The 19971-nt window shown below is 36.1% G+C and overlaps 1 protein-coding gene across 1 annotated transcript in view; it reads right to left on the reverse strand.

The window, feature by feature from the left end:
• LOC134534024 (5-phosphohydroxy-L-lysine phospho-lyase-like) overlaps positions 1 to 19971 on the reverse strand; it is a 45169-nt gene that overhangs the window by 19961 nt on the left and 5237 nt on the right. Inside the window, exons 2-4 of the mRNA XM_063371964.1 lie at positions 7263 to 7381; positions 3860 to 4028; positions 1254 to 1396 (exon numbers count right to left, since the gene is read on the reverse strand). Coding sequence (XP_063228034.1) covers positions 1254 to 1396; positions 3860 to 4028; positions 7263 to 7381 — 431 coding nt within the window. The remainder of the gene's footprint in view (positions 1 to 1253; positions 1397 to 3859; positions 4029 to 7262; positions 7382 to 19971) is intronic.

Raw genomic sequence — 19971 nt, forward strand, 5'->3', positions numbered from 1 at the left:
TGGTTGTGACTGGGGAGTGTGCATTACGACAATCCAAACCTTTCCGGCAGCTGTGGTCTCAATTGCACATGTATAAAGCATTTGCAAAATTAAGGTGTCTTGTTGGTAGTCAATTTAATGACAGTTCAGAGAGATTAAATTTATGAATGTTAATTTTATTCAGGGTGACATTCTGTTCCAAATAAGAGTTTATAGCCAAATGTTTACAGTTTTTAGATTTATTACACTTAAACAACACATTTCACTTTTAAATAATAATTTGATTTAGTCCCTGGTTAATTATCGCTCAGCTCGAAAAACACATATGGTTGGACATTAATAAAAACTTATAAATTATTCTAAATTTATTCCTTTATCAACGAATATGTCCGGTGGTCGCTTCTAACACTCGGTACTACCAAGGAAACAGGATGTCCTTGGGACCGATGGATGTGGTCAATAAAATTTCAAATTCCAAATGAGTTTTTCAGCGGCGCAGCCCAGACCAGAGCTGTTAATTTGTTTTTACCTAAAAAAACACATTTTATTTTTTGAGCCGCTGACCAGCGGGACCTACTTGGCGAATTCCGAACAATGATTAGCCATACAAAGTAAAGTATAAAACACACACAGTAAGTACATACTGGGGACTTACCCGAAAGAAATACCTGCTTATCGGTTGTATAAATATTTTTCTTACAATAACTAAGGTATTTCATGGCTGGAAGTCTCTCTCATGATGCTGGCCTACCATCTGTCTGTCTCTAACACAGGATGCAATAAATATTGTCTAACACCTTGGCACCATGGTGTCCCATATCTGTTTTTTTTTTCTTTAACTGAAAATACTGTTTCATGTTCTAGAAATGTAACCAACTGTTACTAAATGTAAAAAAATTTTATATTAACATGATTTTCACATAAAACCTATGTACACCAAAATTAAGTCACTGCATTTAAAATATGTACAAAGTGACTATACAAAAAAAAAAAAAAGAATCACCTCTTAAAACCATTCAAAACATCTACAAGTGAAGTACACAATTGTCAAACTACCAGGGCATCACGACCTTGAACTATATAATCAGATGTCTTACTGTAGTACTAAAAAAAATATCACATCTTAAAAATTACTTTGAAAAGTTGGAGAGGAGACCACTGCCACAACATCCATTATCTTGTCTTGATGGAAGTAAACCAAGTTGTAAAATTTGACAACCATTGGCCAGTTTATTGATCAAAACAGTAGATTGTAGAGAGAGTTTGTAGCAAACCTGGGGGCTGCTTGGGGAACACTTTGGGGCTGATGTCCATGACCAGCTGTGATGCGCCGTGAAAGGAACCATCAACCACGACTATGCCGTTCCTCTGTGTGTAGCTCCTCGCGAGCTGCAGAGCCAAGTCATTTGCTTCAGTCCTGCAGCACAAACAAATAACTGTACACAACTGCTGTACATCACTTCACCTGTGTCATTTTATAGGTACCAGATAGGACTGCACTCTGTTCAGATCACAGTACGTCCAGCTTAAACAGAATTTGTCTTAAAATCCACATACTATAATTTTAGATTGGTAAAACTATAAAAAATACATGTGTTTTTCTTAAATATAACTTTTCCTACATTTTAATTTTAACAGTACGTATACCTAAGTCTTTAATATAAAAACATTTTTGCGGATATACATCATTGGTGGTTTTAACTGAATGTCATAAAGAAACCACAAGAATGAACAAAATAAACATTAACACACGGGAAATCAGCAGATGTCAAATGTTATACACATAGATAGTGCAAAGAGAATATTGTTGAAGGGATTTTTCGGAAAAAACATTGCAGCACATACAAACAGTGGACTGACAACAAGAACAGAACATATAGACGAACAACAATCTTGGACAGCACTTTGACAGACAAACCCAGGTCACATAGAGATGGGTACAGGGTGAGAGACCAGACAACATGGAAGATGCAAAGAGAGTGGAGGAGAACAGAAAGGGAGAAGCACTCGTTCCTGGTGGGGACAGGGTGGGAATGAAATGGGCTTGAGAAGAAGGTCTTTGTAGTGGCATTCCTGACACCTGGTGGAAGTCTAATTGCAGGTTATAAATGTAATCAGTAGTAAGTATATCATACTGCATGCCGCACAGCTTGTACTGAAAACACATCATCATCCTGCTCCAGAATAGGTTATCTGTAATGTAATAAGTAATTTCATTTATTTGACTAGATGGACTTATATTCAAAGTAATAGTGTAGCAACTCTGAAGGTGGTGCTAATTATTGTTTTTTTCATTAAATTTACATGGTGAAAGTCTTAAGCTTCGAGACATATATCACCAAAAAACCAGTTAGTGAAGTTTGCAATAAATTCAACTAATACTCTCAACTAGGTCTGGATGTCTAGCAAAAAATAATATTATGTAAATCTAAGTTGGAAAGTTAATGATGCTGCCATTTACGTACTACATTTAATGGCAGAACCACTTATATAGTATAAATCTTAATTTTACCAATAAACTTTGGTTGCAGGTTCATCAGTTAAAAATAATTTCAAAACATACCATGATGTATGTTCTAACCTCTAAAGTGATCTGCAAGCATGGTGACTTTGAAGTTGCAGTTTTGAACCATTCGCTTTTTAGAAAATTGTAAATAAACTATTTATGATACACTGGACATCTGGGTAATGTCTAACTGAAAAATATTCTACAAACACTGCAAATATTGTCACTAAAATAAAATTATTTAGCTCAAATAATTTAGGTAGGTTAACCCTTATTTCTCATACATTTTTGTGACGCAGAAGAAAAATGTGGTATTTAAGGATGGATTATTATTATTAAAATAAATGTCAAAGTAGCTAAAAATGTCGTCTTGTACTACTATTTACCCCACCGTTCTAAGTGTGTGTGTATATATATATGTATGTGTGTGTGTGTCTATATATATATATACATACATATACAGGGGCGGAGCCAGGGGGGGTTTTTAGGGGTTCAAAACCCCCCCCCCCCAGCACCAAATCTTTAATTAATTTCTTATTCATAACTCAAACAAATTTCATATTAAAATTAATAAAATTTTTACTATTACAATATTTAAATTTAAGTACCGAAAAATGCTAAAATAGCACTATTTTACACCTTAAAATCCAAATTTTCCCGGGGGAGGACCCCCGGATCCCCCGCTTTAATACGGGGGGGGGGGGGGGGGCATGCTTCTTAACACCCCCCATACACAAATCCTGGCAACGCCACTATATATATATATATATATATATATATATATATATATATATATATAATAAAATTTAAAAGGAAATACTTTGATGCCTGACAGGTGTGCAAAACTCACAACACTCAGTTTAAAACAGCTGCCAGACTGACTAATGATGTAAACGTAAATGAAGGTATTACAAAGAAAATATTAAACTAATAATTAAACTCAAACTGCTCCAGATGTCACTTAAAGTACTAACAATGCTGAACAAACAATGTGTGGCATCAAACACCACAAAAAAAAAATGTGGTCGCAACTTTATTTGTGAGGAAATATCTTCTCATTAAACATAACTTATTAATTAAAGCAAATTTTACTTTAGACAACACAGTTCACATAATTAAGCACATAAAGTGTGAGGAATGCATTCCAATAATGGAAGTCACCACGCCACAAGACAAGCTGCCGGAAACAATTTGTCCCATGCTACAATAGGCAATTGCCAACCACTTTATTATCCATCACCCTGCCGTAAAGACCTCTGGTGAATCGTGACTACCTCGTGTCACCATGCTCAATCATTCATCATAGCTTCATCATAGTGCAAAACATACTGTAACTCTGGTTGGCAACTTCAGTGCAATGTCTTGTGCACTTACCCAGACGTAGTGAAGAAACAAACATCGAAATTTGGTGGCAGTGTGTTCAGCAATTTGGCACTAAACTCTCTCTGCGCTGAGTCATCAATCTCAGACTCCAAGATGCATGTGTTCAATGTGCCCATCTGGGAGGTGGCCGCTTGCACCACAGCTGGGTGACAGTGGCCAACTATAAAAGAAAAAAAAGCAGAGGGTTAACTTAATGAAACTCAAGTACATATTTTTCTTCAGTGGAGCCTAAGTCCTCAACACACAATCATTCCGAATTAAGTCGGCAAGTGTGAGCAAAGATGTTGTACTGATCAGCTGGAACTGATAGACTGACGAACTGATGGTTCCATCAAATCGGACTGTGGGCTCAAGAACCCTCAGTCCGAACTGCCGTGTGTGGGAACAGCGTCTCGCCAGTCCAAACTGTCAGTACATCAGCTGAGTGTCGTGGCAGACATGTTTGTTTATATTCTTTGGTGTTTTTTTTATAACGTAAAGGGCAACTGAAATTACACCATCCAAAGTTTTATCCATGTTCCGTGATGAAACTGTACATCCAATCGCAACAGCAACCACAAGACTGATTGTGTGTGGGGAAGGCTTCCGTTCGGTCTGAACTGAGCACCTGGACTGATTGTGTGTGCTGCGGGCCTCAGTTCAATACAAACTGTGTCAGTTTGGGCTGAGCAGTCCGAACTGGGAGCTGGACCTATCATGAATAGGGCCCTTTAAACTTTCAGAAAATTTAAACTTTAACGGTAGCTGTATGAATATTTCAAAAGAATATAAACTTTACTTGTAAGTAAAGCATGAATGAAAAGCAGACTAATGTCAGGTAACTGAGATCCACGTCAAGAATTGCAGGGTACATCAGACTGAATAAGAAAAAATAAATAAAAACAATGTCTTTTAAGAACTTTGCTTCAATATTGGTGGGTTGTATATGACTTATTGAGTTATCCTAATTTTAGACTTCTTCCCTTTGAAAATTAACTTTTTTTTTACCAGGTAAACCTATAAATAAATCAATGTATATAAAAGCCTTCACTGTCTCCTTAGAAAGGCAAAGGTGTAGTAATATAATGTACCACTCAGTAATGTATTAAGTTACCAACTCGGTGGTCATACATTTGAGTCATGCCATAAGAAATCCAACTTGTGATCCTCGCCATATAAGCACAATGTGTTAACGATCACAGCATCGACCATGAGGAACCAGGCTGTTTAAGAAATAGGTTAAAGTTTATTTTCATGTTTCCATTATGTTCATGGTTCAGCAATCTTCACTGTTTGCTCCACTGTGGAAATTTAAGCAGTCATTTACAGATCTACATTATATGGTCATTTCAGATTAAGAGGCAATTTTTATTATTTTTTAAGTTAAACTTCTTTATTAACTGGTGGGGTATGTTGAGATTAGAGCGTAACAATAGGGGAGAAGACATTAGAACCAATTTTATAGTTAGACTTTGCCATGTTATAGTTGTGAGCCTACAGTGTCAACCATCATTGTTCACTTTATTGAAGGCAAATTTACTCGCCGAAAACACAGATGGCTTCAATGAGCGTTTTGTTTAACGTTTAATTGTGATCCCCCATGTGGCAAAAACTTCTGCCGATGGTAATAGGCAATTTGAAATGATTGGATGTGTTTGTAAAGGGAAAAGCTGGCCTCTACATTCACCTGACATAACGCCATGCAAATTTTTCTTTAGGGGCTTTATAAAAAATTGTGTCAACGTTCCACCGCTACATAATGATTTACCAGGGTTGATACACAGAAATGAAGAGGCTATTGCTTCCATTACTCCAGACTTACTAAGTCTGAGAAGAATTGGACTTTAGGTTGGATATGTGCCGTATAACTAAAGTTTAACATATTGAACATTTATAGGAAAAAACTAGGTTACTTTGCCTTCAATCTTAAAAGATTTGTTGTAAATAGTCTAAATTAAATGGTTATAATATACCATTGAAACTGGGACATTCTTTTATGGACACCCTGTATTTGCGCACCCAGCAAATTGCCTTTCCTTCAATCTTGTGTACGAACACACTACTGCGATACAAATGGCCCTACTTTGTGGAGGTCAGATAAATTATGTAGAGCTACTTCCTCTGTGTAAAAATCCAGTGCTTAGACAAAAATCAGTTGACATGTGTTATTACATTACCACTAGACCACAGTTAGGTATTTGCTTGAAAGTCATGGGTATGGATATACTTGTAATGGGTAAATTATAAATAACATATAACAATGCAGTAGCAATTTTAATTGTTTATTAATGGAAATATCTCAGGTTTATTCTTAATAATAATACTTATTTATTACTTTTCAAAATTCCTAACAATTGGTTGGCACTGCAGAACACATAAAAATATCAAATGACTGGAGTGACAATGTGCACATTCTTTTACTAAGCAAATGTCTTTTAATTCGGGTAGTAAAATATTTTACACAGGTTCAGTTCATAAATTAGGGTTCTTAAAAGTTTTTACCTCGGCTAGAAAAAATTGAATTAGGTCGGTAGAGCTCTGAGGCTCTCGCTCATCAGACCACTGGGTGATGATAGTTGTGTGAAAAAATAAATATATCAAATTATATTCTCGTAGTTAACATTACTTTAGTCCAGTTTATCAATGTTTATTTTATATTTAGGCCGCGACGTGACGATGTGTAGGTGAGAGACGTGATGATTGACATAGAAATGGGGTAACTGATTCTTACATTACTTACTCACGTATTATTTCACTCCTAATTACTTTATCTTTTAGATAAATACATACAGATACATGCTTGTTTACTTCCTAACAATGCAATTATATCATCCCTTGGTGCGGATGCCTATCTTTTCCTAGCTATTTTGCAGGATAATTTTACGTCGACGTCTTGTAGGAGTTCTCTCTTAAGCAGGCCATTACATTCCTCAAAAACTTATTGAATTAAGTCATTTTAACAATGAGTAACGGATTTTAAATTACGGCTTGTGATTGGCCGAAAGCTAAAAAGTTACATTATTTAACGTCAAACTCATAAAAACCGCGCGCAACAATAGCGCGGAACACAAAATCTTTCATTAATTTTAAATAAACAATTACTGAAACAACATTTTTCATTAAGTAATAACGGCGTCAAATTAACCGTTTACCGTCAAAAGTCAATACCTCCTTAGAGGGGTCTTTGCAATTGTTCATTTCAAACGTTCATTTAAGTCCATAGAACATCAATTACATAGATATATACTTTTTAAAATAAATACAGTTTTCAAATAATAAAACTATTTGCGTAGAGCAAATAAATCAATTAACATAAATAATTACTTAATCTGGGCAAAAACATTAAATGTTACGGTACACTTGGTAATTTTAATTTTAACGCTTATGGTGGCCATGCACCCATTTTTTTACTCACCATTATTCGTCCTTGAAGCGCAGTCCAGGTACTCGAAACCACAGTCGTCGACCAAGTACTGGGCCCTGGAGCTCACGATCTTCAGAGGGTCCTGTGCGAAGTGTAGCTCACAAGAGTCTCTGAAACAAAATTAATAAATCAATGTATTATTACTTTTCTTTTATTTGAAATCGTTAGAATGCAACTCATCACTCTGTATCAATGAAATTTAATATCGTATCAACACGACAATCCATTCTACACAATGGCAGGAGTTTAGGTACGCTTTTGTTTTGCACCTAAAGTGGTCATATTTACTTTTCAATGACATATTATTCCTAAGACATTTATCCGCAAAAATGAATTTCCATTGTACTAAGAATAATTTTCAATTTCTTATAAGAAGCCTCCAAATACGAATAACTTTAATTTTTTTTTTTTTTTCAGGAAATTATTATTCAACACATTTTGCTTTTGCTTATGTTCTGCCAAAATTATGCGTTTAAAATTGCCTCTGTGGTTAAGTTTTGTTCAGAAAAAATCTGTGAGGTGAAATATATTTTGTATTTTAACCGTAAAACCTTTTGTAGCAATAAGCGCCCAAAATGTTTGTTAAAATGGATTGTATAGGTACTACTATCAGCTTGCTAAGGGTGGAGCATTCTTAAATTATGTTGCTCTTTTTAACCCCAACAAGCAAATAATTTTTTAACATATATGGTAATATTTTATTCAATAGACGTCTACTGACTTAAATACATGCATCCATATATAGCTAGGAATTACGTAATTAGTTATCAAAAACGAATTTTGTGAGGCATTTTGTTCAACCATACACATCATTCAGTGATATTTTTTTTTGTGCAGGATTCCGATGTCGAGTTTGTTTTTCTGTAGTGTCCATGTGACTTAGGAATTAATTCAATATTTAAACAATAAAATTGTTTTCTTGCAAGAAACCATTGCGGAAACGGAGACGAATCACGTAAACGGAGAAGGATCGCCCGGAACATTTCACCATCGCGTCTGCTGCTTTCACAGTGCACGAAAATGTAACAAATGGCCACAAATGAGATTACATTTCCAGGTTACTTAATATTAATTTAAATAAAAATATATTTTTTTTTTCGAGATCATAACATGGGCAGAATTTGCATATCTAATGAAAATAGATCACAGAGAATAATATACCGAACACTATATATTCTTGTTCTTGAAACAATTTGTAACGTATTTAAAACATAAACAAACATGGCTACCACCGCAGCCAAGTAGGTAACTTACCTACTCGGCTTCTATTCGTCGCACGGAGCTCCCGTACGGGTCCGTCTCCGTTGGTGTGCCATTGTAGAAACACTGTTCCGTGAGATCAGTCTCCGTTTCCGTGTCATTGTAGGAGTTGTGCGACCGGCAGAAAGCTCGAAAGTGAACGTTGTGCGTAGGTAGACGAAAACAAGTCAACCTGCATACACCTATTTTCTGTTTCTAATCGTCGCCCTTACCCTAACGGCCTGATTTAAAGTCGACAGATGCTTAATATGAACGTGTATCGCCATTTACACATTACATTTCTTTAATTTTATTAAAAACACACATACAGTTAAATAAAATACTTCTGTGGGTGAATTATGGTGGGGGGGGGGGGGGGTGAAAGAGAACGAAATGAAATATGTAATTATTGTAGGGATGTGGGATGTGCCCCCTCCCCTTCCCCCTCACCAATTGGGATGCTCTTGGTCTATATGTTACCCAAGAAATGTGAACGTGAACAGGCTTCCTGCACGATGGCGCCAAATCATCACAGTGGCGTCCTGGTGAACTACTAAACTACTAAATCCTTGTAGAACTATGCGACGTACCTACTATTCGCTAGCGTGCGTACTGTCAGAGAGTCAAGCAAGCAATGCTTCAGCATATTATTTACACTTAGGTGTTTGAATTGCATCGTTATTGAAGATAAATGCTTTATTTTCGCAACAAAGCCAAAACAAATATGGTGGGGAGGGGTCTTTATGTAATTATATTGTGTTTGATATGACGTGATCACACACAACGCACTCCTTCCATTTTGCAGTAGAAATGAAAGTAATAGGGTTCAATGACAATGTGTTATATCTCGGGGAATGAGCTAAACACGTATTTGTCTAAAAATAGGATTGTAACAGTTATTGTTAAAATTAACTTTTTATATAGATTTCGATATTGCCGTAACAATTGTGAGTCATTTAAAAAGTTTTTAAGAGAATTTAAAGCTTTCATTTTAATAGTACATTATATGGTTATATTGTTTTACAAAAAGGTACAAAGAAATACATAAATAAAAATATTGTAATATAATTAGAATATTTATCCAAAATCAGTTTAAGAAAATCACTATCGTTACACCATATTGAGAATTTTTTTTAAGTAACGCTAAAAAATCATGTAATATATTAATAATTAAATTGGTGCCAAACACAAAACATAAATCATACATTAATACGTCGTACAGTTCCTTCGTTTTCCTTATTTTCGCTTTAGATTATCGTAGCATTATAATCCACTACCCACAATGGCTCTAAAAAATATATAGTTGTAAACAATTAAAGTAGCTCCCTCATTACAACTCTGTGGTATTTTGTTACATTTCAAGGCTGAAGGCAACGGTTACATTACCAAGGAAATTGGAGGACTCCCAGTTTGTAAACATTTGTTTTGTATCTGTGTAGAGTAACGTAATTTTAATAGCAGTAAAACAAGTTAGCCTTGGAAACGCGTTGGCTGTTCATCCATATTAACCAACTAGTATATTCAATGTGTTGGTCAATGAAATACATACCACACCTTAATGTTGCACGCTGTATCTAATTACTACAAATTTTTGCAAATTAGTCACCATAATGCTTACACACAAAAAAACTGCTAACACTATATTATTTTTCCATTAAAAAAGCATATTCTAATTTTAACACAGCTAAGCAAAATCAATGCGTTTTAAATCATTTGGTTGAAGTCCTATAAGGCTAACGCCCTTTGTGGCTAACGTCCCCTTTGGTTAACGACCACTTGTTTACGTTCTCTTTGGTTAACGTCTTCTTTGTTTAACGTCCTAATTGGTTAAAGTGCTCTCATGCTAACTCCATCAAAGGATAACTTCCTTTATAGTTAATGCCGTCTGGCTATGGTAAATGTCCCCGGTGATTTTACGTCCCCGGTGGTTTTACGTCCCCTGTGGTTTTACGTCCCCTGTGGTTTTACGTCCCCTGTGGTTTTACGTCCCCTGTGGTTTTACGTCCCCTGTGGTTTTACGTCCCCTATGGTTTACGTCTTTTTTGATTTACAACCCCTTTGGATGACGTCCCCTTTGGTTGACGTCCCCTTTGGTTGACGTCCCCTTTGGTTGACGTCCCCTTTGGTTGACGTCCCCTTTGGTTGACGTCCCCTTTGGTTGACGTCCCCTTTGGTTGACGTCCCCTTTGGTTGACGTCCCCTTTGGTTGACGTCCCCTTTGGTTGACGTCCCCTTTGGTTGACGTCCCCTTTGGTTGACGTCCCCTTTGGTTGACGTCTCCTTTGGTTGACGTCTCCTTTGGTTGACGTCCCCTTTGGTTGACGTCCCCTTTGGTTGACGTTACCTTTGGTTGACGTTCCATTTGGTTGACGTTCCCTTTGGTTGACGTCCCCTTTGGTATTCGTCATTTTTGTTTTTCATCCTCTTACTTTTCCTATCTCATTTTCTATTTCTTGTTTGTTCACTCATTTCCTCTTCATTTCCTTATCTCTTTCTTGTACGTGATTTTCCTTCTCATAATGCTCTGCCCAACTCTTGATTGTATCGATAATCTTACCTTCTCTCTGATAGCTCTGCACTGTTACTATGGTGAAATATATATTTTATAATTAGAAAATGTTCAAATGTGTGTGATCAACGCCATATGTCAGTGAGGAGGGCCTCGCCTCTAACTAATGCCAGCTCTTGGCTCCATGTCCACCCCGAGAGAGCCAGTTGGGTTCCGAAAGTCTTTGCGCTCGCGAGACAATATCTTCGTAGTTGAATAGTCGCCTAACGACCAGGAAAGTTACACCTGAGTCAGTCTGCAGGCGGGCTCGAGGAGGTGAATCGAGGGGGAAGGGGAGTGACTGGTTGGCCTTCTGTGTGCTGTGACGTTAATCCGCGGGCGCGTTTTGCCCGGTCGACCTTGGTTCTCCACGTGCATGGGCTTATGGGTAAGCATGGCTTCATAAACTTCGCAAGAACGCAACAAACGCAAGAAAGATACGACAGTTAATAAAACACGTAAGTCGCACGTCATTACCAACCCTACAAATTTTAACATTAAAACTGCTGAAAAAAATTGTTATCTTGTTTCTTTTTCATTAATATTTTTTTTTTCATTTAAAGGTGAGAAATTATTAATAATTTCAATTATGATTTTCACTGTGGGTTAGTTTTAAAAGCAAAAACATGAAGCGAATGTTGAAAAAATATCGCAGTCTTCAATACACACGACGTCTGCATCTTTTAAGTTTTCGGAACGCCTCACTTCTAATACAGAAGGCGGAAACCCAAGCAGAAACACAAGAAGTTGATAGTTTTATGATGCTTGCTTCGTGTTATTTGCGTTTCGTGTGATTTGTAAACGGATGTTTGGAAACATTGTTATTTAACTTTTTTGCGTCTTGAGTTTCTGCGTGGTTCATGAACCCGGCCATGGACGTGACAGTCTGACGGGAATTACAAATAATAATAATAATGATAATAATAACACTTGTGGCTCGTCCTTTCACGAAAGTCTGCACCCGTGGTTCTGTAACTATCCTTGCAACTATTTGACACAAAAAATTACGATCATCCTTTAAGATGTACTTCTTCAGGATTCTTTCGAAGAGGCGCCCGGAAATTATTTTATAGTTTGCATGAACATGAAATAGAGAAATCCTCGTGAAATGTTTCGAAAGTAAAATACTTAAGAGCGTATGTTCAATTCCAGGTCAGTGTGTTGTTATTGCGTTACACACGGTTACACTTGCCAAACTTTTTGAGTGGCTGAACTTTCACAAAATAAAACAAAAAGTATACATCGCATACTTTTGCTTAATTAGCTGGCATAATTACATTTTAAACGGTTTTGTGCAGTATGGACAAGAATCATGAAATAAAAAATGGAACTGTTTCGATTTAAAGTCAATTTTTACTGGTTGCTAAGAGATATGGTTTAGTTTCTTTCTGCAAAAAATAAATCTACTTAATTCTTCAGAATTTTTATGATTTTAAAAGGCTAAATAAAATAAAATTTTCTAGAAAAAAAAATTTAAACCATACCACGCAGTAGCCACTAGCATTGCCTTCAACCAAAAGATGTTTAGTTATTTATTCCATTGCATTTGGTTATCCTATACATACTGCGCGAAAATGTTAAAAATTCAACTTTCCCAACTAATTATGCAAAAATTATGCACTATATAGCTCGATTCGACTGTGGCTCTCTCTAATGCTCATCTTTTACGACGCACCTCTGTCCCATCACACTGTCTCACACTACTCACTCGTCCGTCACATTTCCCAGCATTCAAACCCCGCCCGGGATTGAACCCCCATCTCTGTTTTGGCAGCGAGTGATATGATCACTTATATGAATGCCCCGTTCCAGGTCATTGTTGTATTTTTACATTTAACACGGTTCAACTTCTAGACTTTTTAAACTTCAAATATATATATATATATATATATATGATCACTTATATGAATGCCCCGTTCCAGGTCATTGTTGTATTTTTACATTTAACACGGTTCAACTTCTAGACTTTTTAAACTTCAAATATATATATATATATATATATATATATATATATTTGAAGTTTAAAAAGTCTAGAAGTTGAACCGTGTTAAATGTAAAAATACAACAATGACCTGGAACGGGGCATTCATATAAGTGATCATATCACTCGCTGCCAAAACAGAGATGGGGGTTCAATCCCGGGCGGGGTTTGAATGCTGGGAAATGTGACGGACGAGTGAGTAGTGTGAGACAGTGTGATGGGACAGAGGTGCGTCGTAAAAGATGAGCATTAGAGAGAGCCACAGTCGAATCGAGCTCCAGTGGGGAGAGTAAACAGTGGACCTAATCAAGCGCGATTAAATTGTGGACAATCATTAGACTGTTGTAACTTAATAACAAGTGCAATTATTGGTTAGTAAATAAACCTTGTTGATTAATTTGGGCTATCCTCTTCGAACCAGTAATTACCACATGTAGGCCTAATTATATAATGCTCTATCTCCTCAATAGTTGGCCCTACACTAAATATAAGAACCAATATTGTAGGAAAAATACTTATATTTGATATTTTATTGTTCCATATGTCTCTTTTCGTCATACAACCAACAGTTTTGGAGAAAAAGTGAGAGCTGATTTGGTCCCTTAATGATGGGGCACCGGTTCCATCTGAAGAGATTTTAAAACCATTCACGATGTTTTGATCATGAATTTTGCCGAAAGTCTTGCTGCTATCACAATGTGAATGATTCATATCGCAAAATATCGTACTCGAAGACGATCTCATAAACCTTCTTACTGCCGAAGGGAAAGAAGCTAAATTTATGATGCTGCTTCTCAAACGCTATTTTAAAGCGTGCCTCCTCAAGTCACAAATATACGTTGCCGTTTCTATAAATACAGCCAAAAACACAGCACTGCACTCTTTCTGGGCTTCGAATTCAAGCTGGTAACTCTCGTGGCTGACGGTTAAAGAACCCCGTTGCTCGAATGTCTGTGATAAAGGTAGGCCCTACACATGGGTAATTACGTCACACCCTTGTTCACACATGGCTTCACTTTCAATATTTGATTTTGATTTTTTTTTCTTCTTCTCAAGTAATAATTTATGTAGAAATGTCTCTAAAATGTGTCCAGCTATGGGGAAACAGAAAATTAACTTCATACAAAGTGACCATGAAGCAATGAAGCGATAAGGTATAAACACTTGTGGCAGGCTTCAGAATTGAGGAATTACAATAGAAAAAAATATATATTTAGAACAGATTCAAATGCTTCGTAACGTGCATCGGTACAGAACGTACAAATAGAGTTGGTTGACCAAATATATCGCCGAAACACCCAGCTTAAAAAATCATTACTTATAACTTAGAAATACATATTGCCGAACCACGTAACTTAGTAAAGCAAAACTTTTAACTTAAAAGAATCAAAACTTATAAACACGCAACTCCGAACTGCCGTAACTTAAAACTATCAAAAGCTAGAACCACATAACCTAAAACAGGCATGACTTAGGAAATATATATTGTGTATAAATATAACAGGTTACTTCGCGCGGGTAGAAAGCGCATGTTCACAATCACGCGACATCTTGCCGCCGCGTAATGGCGGACCCAGGATCGAGCCCCCTCCCACAGCCGATCGTCTCGTGTCGTACGTGACTGGATGGCGGGGTTTTTTTAAATCCCCGCGTCAGAGGTCTCCTTCACCCATTGTCCTCGTCCGGTTCTAGGTGAGCGGGTCCTTGAAACTTCCAGCGCTCGCTCGCGTCGAAGGAGAGCAACATCTCCAGCAGTACGGCCACACGGCACAACTGAACTAGCCCACGTGAATAATATTTACTTCATTGGGAAGAACGAAGAAAGTGCTTGTCCGGTTACACGTAAATCGATTGTTTGCAGCGCGAATCGATCGCAGTGTTGTGTGTTTATGTTTCAGTTTTTTTATTAAGACGTATCTTTAATAGCATGCTTAATTCCATCACACCAAACAATTATTTCGTTTTGCTATTTACTTACATAAAACGAATCCATTGATATTTGAGTCCTGCATATTTAATAAACTGTTTATTTTTCTGTTGCTGCACGACTCACGTGATTTATTGACGTTAGACCAGTCAATCACAAGCAATGATAGAAGATGTAATGACTAGCTAATATTTGGTCATGATCGCTCTCTTTCCATTACATGCTTTATCACACACTGGAAAGAAAAAATAAAAAGAAATGGCTGGCAATCTGTATTAACAAAATTAATACTTTATATATCTAAAGTGCCACAGGAGTGGGCCACGTCTTGAGTAAAACCTCTAAGGGCTGTCGCGTCACTCAAGCATAGTTCTCTGTACATCCTCGTGTTTATGGTCTGCTGCATACTGTCAGTAAAATGGGTCGTAAAAGGAATACAACCACGTTCCACTGATGATATTCCATTATGAAAAGGTTGTCAGAAAAATGTAATTCCCATGTCTGATATTATGTTTTCCTTCACTGTACATACATTCGCACATAACTAACACCCTCAGTTTTTTTCCACAATACCATATTTTCTATATAAAATAATATTCCTCAAACTCTAAACCTCTTGACACATTGACACTGTTAATGGTTCACCATTCAGCCTTCGCCGTAGAAAGTTTAATTTTCCTCCATTTTGTATTCAGCTTTCCGCAAACTGGCTACTATCACCAAACCCTATTAAAAATTATTAATAATAGCAATGCCGATTTTTTAAAATATATATATGTATATTATCGAATAAAATTTTAGAAACAGATTTTTTTTTTCCAAATGAAAATTCACACTATAATTCACTTAATTGAAACTCATTACCAATTCCTTCGATCTTTAGTGAGAAAAAAAATGATGCTTTTGTGTTGTTAAACCTGTTATATGTTAATGAATTTATATCAAATATATTGAAATAGTGGGTTCTTCTTCCAAAACAGAAACTTTTGTTACCTATAGCACCTCCCTGTAATTGTTCATTGTTGAGTTAGGGCGGTTTTTTGGCTTCATCTAAGATGGCGGGCGTTTATTCATAACTTAAGGGTGTTCCCCATGCAGGATTTCATTACATGAGATTTTTTGGGGGAAGTACAGGTGGACATAAAAAACGTATTTCAGGAGGAATTACGTTTTTTAATAATTTTTTTCCGAGCCAAATTTAAGTCTAAATTGCCTTTACTATCAGTACTTCTCATAAAACAAATATGATGTAACTTCCAAAATGATAGGTACCTTTTCTGCCTGATATTAAAAAAAAGTATTTTATTTTAAGTTTATTTATTTTGGTTTAGTAATGATGCAATTAATAATACTTTTAAAAATATCCTGGTATGGCACGTGTCAGAATAATAAAGGAGCGTCACTGTATGTCGTTCCAAATAACTTGGAAAACCAGTTTAACCTGAATGAGAAACTTCCCGACTGGTACATGTCCACAATAGGTACATGTTACCAGTTCTGAGTGAAAAATATTCCAATGAAGTAGTTCAAAGTGTCCGGTAACAACTGTCAAAACGTGAAAATTTATACATTCAGTACCTACTAGTGTATTTTTACATTTTTCGACATGTAATTCGGAAAACACAGAGTTTGTGTACTTTTACACTTTACTTGTGTTAAGTTCCCATTATGTGATGTAATTTTATACCAAATGTAGGTTTACATTGTAAAAACTCAACAATCAACATTGGTGTAAAACTACAATCTGCGCGTCAATTAACGAGTCTTCTGATATTTTACACCAACAATGTTCTTGTAAAAGTACCCGAACATTAAGTAAAATAACACATTGTGTTGTGATAATAATACCCAACACGGTTTGCGTAATTTTACACAAAAATGCATATTTAAACACTATCAAGAAGTGCACATTCACTCCATTGTATTCCGGTGTGCCTGGAAGGCAACATTCCTTTACCCACTGCATCGTGCAATTTTAAAGCTAATGTATGTAATATTCTTTAAATTGAACATTGATAAAAAATAGTTGCTATATAAATCAACGATTTTCTAATGATTTTACACCCTAAATGTACAAAAAAATTACACTAACATGAAGTAAAATAACACTATGTAATGTGATAATAATACACCAACCTGGAGTGAATAATTTTACATAAGGGATCGTCCATTAATCACGTGAGGCTCGAAAAGGGGGGGGGGGGGGGGTCGGAAAAAATCACGAAATATCACAAGGGGGGAGGGAAGGGGGGTGTAGAGAGATATCACGTGTATTTTTTTTTCACCCGATTTCTACTAAACCGAAAAGCTATGCGTGACCTTGACTCGCCGTAGCCAGGCAACAATATCCCCGCCCGCTAGTAAGACTGTGATTTTGGCGCCGAATACATGCGTAAATCACATATTAGCCTTTCCTTTATTATTTTTATGCCAGTGAGAATAAATCTGCAACCTAAATGTGTGTCTGGATATTTTTATCACTGTGCTTAATTTTCCAGAATTAAATTAGATTATACCTATATTTAAAGATAATATTCCGAAATTTTTAAAAATATTTTGCACCAAAAAATACACGTGATTTATTGAGGGGGGGGGGGGGGGGGTTAAAAATTTGCTAAAAAAAACATCACGTGATTAATGGACGACCCCTAAGTAGTAGGCATTAAAAAAACTATCAACAAGTGTTAATTTTCTTACTTGTATCCCCATGTGCCTTCAATGAAAAAAAAGAAGTGATTTTTCACCTTCGAATTAGGTGTATTTTTACACGTAAGTATGGGTAGGTAATGAAAATCATTTAAATTTAATCCGCAGTTTACAAGACTAAAATATGCTACCAATCATAACTTTAAAAAACATCGTCTGTGTATTTTTACACATAGGTAGGTGTAAAATTAAAACTTTTTTGTTGTGTATAAAATTAATAAAATATTTTGACGCATTCAGTAAAAATACATTTGCAATGTAGTTGTTACTTTACATGCTTGATCTTGTAAAATTACTCATTACCATTAGTCACTGAGAAATTTCTCCATTATTGAAGTAAAATGACACTGAACTTGGTGAACAATTACTTTTGTATAATATTAATAGCTGGAACTAAATAAAGTGACACTAGCGCCCCTGGTAGCTGATTTTGTAAATTAAAATATTGCTAGTGGAACGAAAGTGATTAAAAGAAGAAGTCGAAGACCCCACACCATGGCTTCCTAGGGACCTGTCTACAATTTGAACACATTATCATAGTTTATTTACCTTATTCAATTCGATATTTACCTACTTATTACGCAGCGTAATGGCGAAGGTCATTGATCTCGGAGAACGAGTCGAACATCTGTGATCATGGTTCGAGCCCGTGCCACTCGAGATGTTGTGGGGGTATCTACCAGAAGCCATGCTAGTGACACCTCGTTACAGAACCTTCCTTGGTGTCAATGAGAGTGTAAAATTGGTTTAATTTTATTTGATAAATTATATAAGTATAAACACCTATAGAACATCGTAATTTTACAGACAAATATTACACAAACATGCACAGCATAAGTGCATGGACAATGTACTACGTGTAAATTTACATTTTATTTTAAATTAGGAATATTACGCATACAGTGTAAAAGTTATTATTGTTAAATTAACAGTCAGTAATGGTAAAATTAAACCTCTAACTTATTGGTGTTACTTCACAACAAAACTGTGTATTTATATATAACCTGTGTAGATCAAAATACACCTGTATTAGTGGAGACACAGCTGTAACCTACATATGTGTAAAATTGCACTTTTTATACAGCATGACCTAAGATTGTCAACTGTATGTAACGTTCGCAGCTGTGTTTGATACTCTGAAAGGGCATAATTTAAGTTGGAGAAAAAATCAGGGAAGTACTCCAACTACTACGGCTATGTTCAAATTGCACGAAGCTTTGAGAAAACTATTTTCTTGTTATTTATTTCGAAGTAAGCACAGAGCGAGGAACCAGAACGGGTAAACGGGCTGATGATCCGTGGACCACAACTCAAATGCGAGAGATCGTAGAGTAGAAGAAGGTAACCGCGTTCTTAAAATGCCGTATCTATCTCCCAGCTTGTTCCGTATTAGAGTGGAAACTACGCCCATGAAACACCGTTGTTCCAACGACCACGTCAGTCGCTGTTCGATAGTTGAAGCGCCCGAGAATGTCTGAAATGTTTGGTTTGTTCGTGTGAGTTCGGCACCAAGGAGTGGCTGTCAGCTCTAAAGTTGAAGTCACTCAGGCTAGCGACAGGTTTGCAAAACAAAATTAGCCTTTAGCACTCGCTAGGAAGAATCGTAACATCACATCAACAAGGAATTAACTTCAAACTTCAAAACAACCAAAACATATTTTGCTATCTACCCAGATTGGAAAAGGTATTGAGGAGGGGGGGGGGGGGATCGTCCTCATTTTCGAATTCAATTATTAACATGGGTATACAATATTTTTCGTGCGGTCTTAGAATTCCTGCCCGACTGCGTCATACTGTATACAATCAATGCTCTGTTAAAATATGTTAAACTGATTTAGAACATACGTTTGTGTATGTTTTTTTTTGTTTTGATAAAAAAATATATATAAGAAAACGTGAACTTAAATGTAATATTAATTTGATATTTAAAAGCTGCATTCAATGAAAAACTAGCTGAGAATGGATGACTGAATTTTTTCACGCTAACATATAATATTTTGTATTCTTCAGCAGTCGTTTGTTTGCATCTACATCATCTTACACTCTGTTTTCTGTGAAATTTCAGTTCTTGTATGTTAAATCATTTGCCAGTAACGCAGGGTGTCCATTAAAGAATGTCCCAGTTTCAATGGTATATAATAACAATTTAATTTAGACTATTTGCAACAAATTATACATTAAATTAAAGGTAAACTAACCTAGTTTTCTTCTTATAAATGTTCAATATGTGCACTTTTAGTTATACGGCACACATTCTCAGATACGAATATTATGTACTTTTCCACTCAAATGAAAAGTT

The sequence above is a fragment of the Bacillus rossius genome, chromosome 7, assembly GCF_032445375.1.
Source record: "Bacillus rossius redtenbacheri isolate Brsri chromosome 7, Brsri_v3, whole genome shotgun sequence".
Classification (NCBI taxonomy): Eukaryota; Metazoa; Arthropoda; class Insecta; order Phasmatodea; family Bacillidae; genus Bacillus; species Bacillus rossius.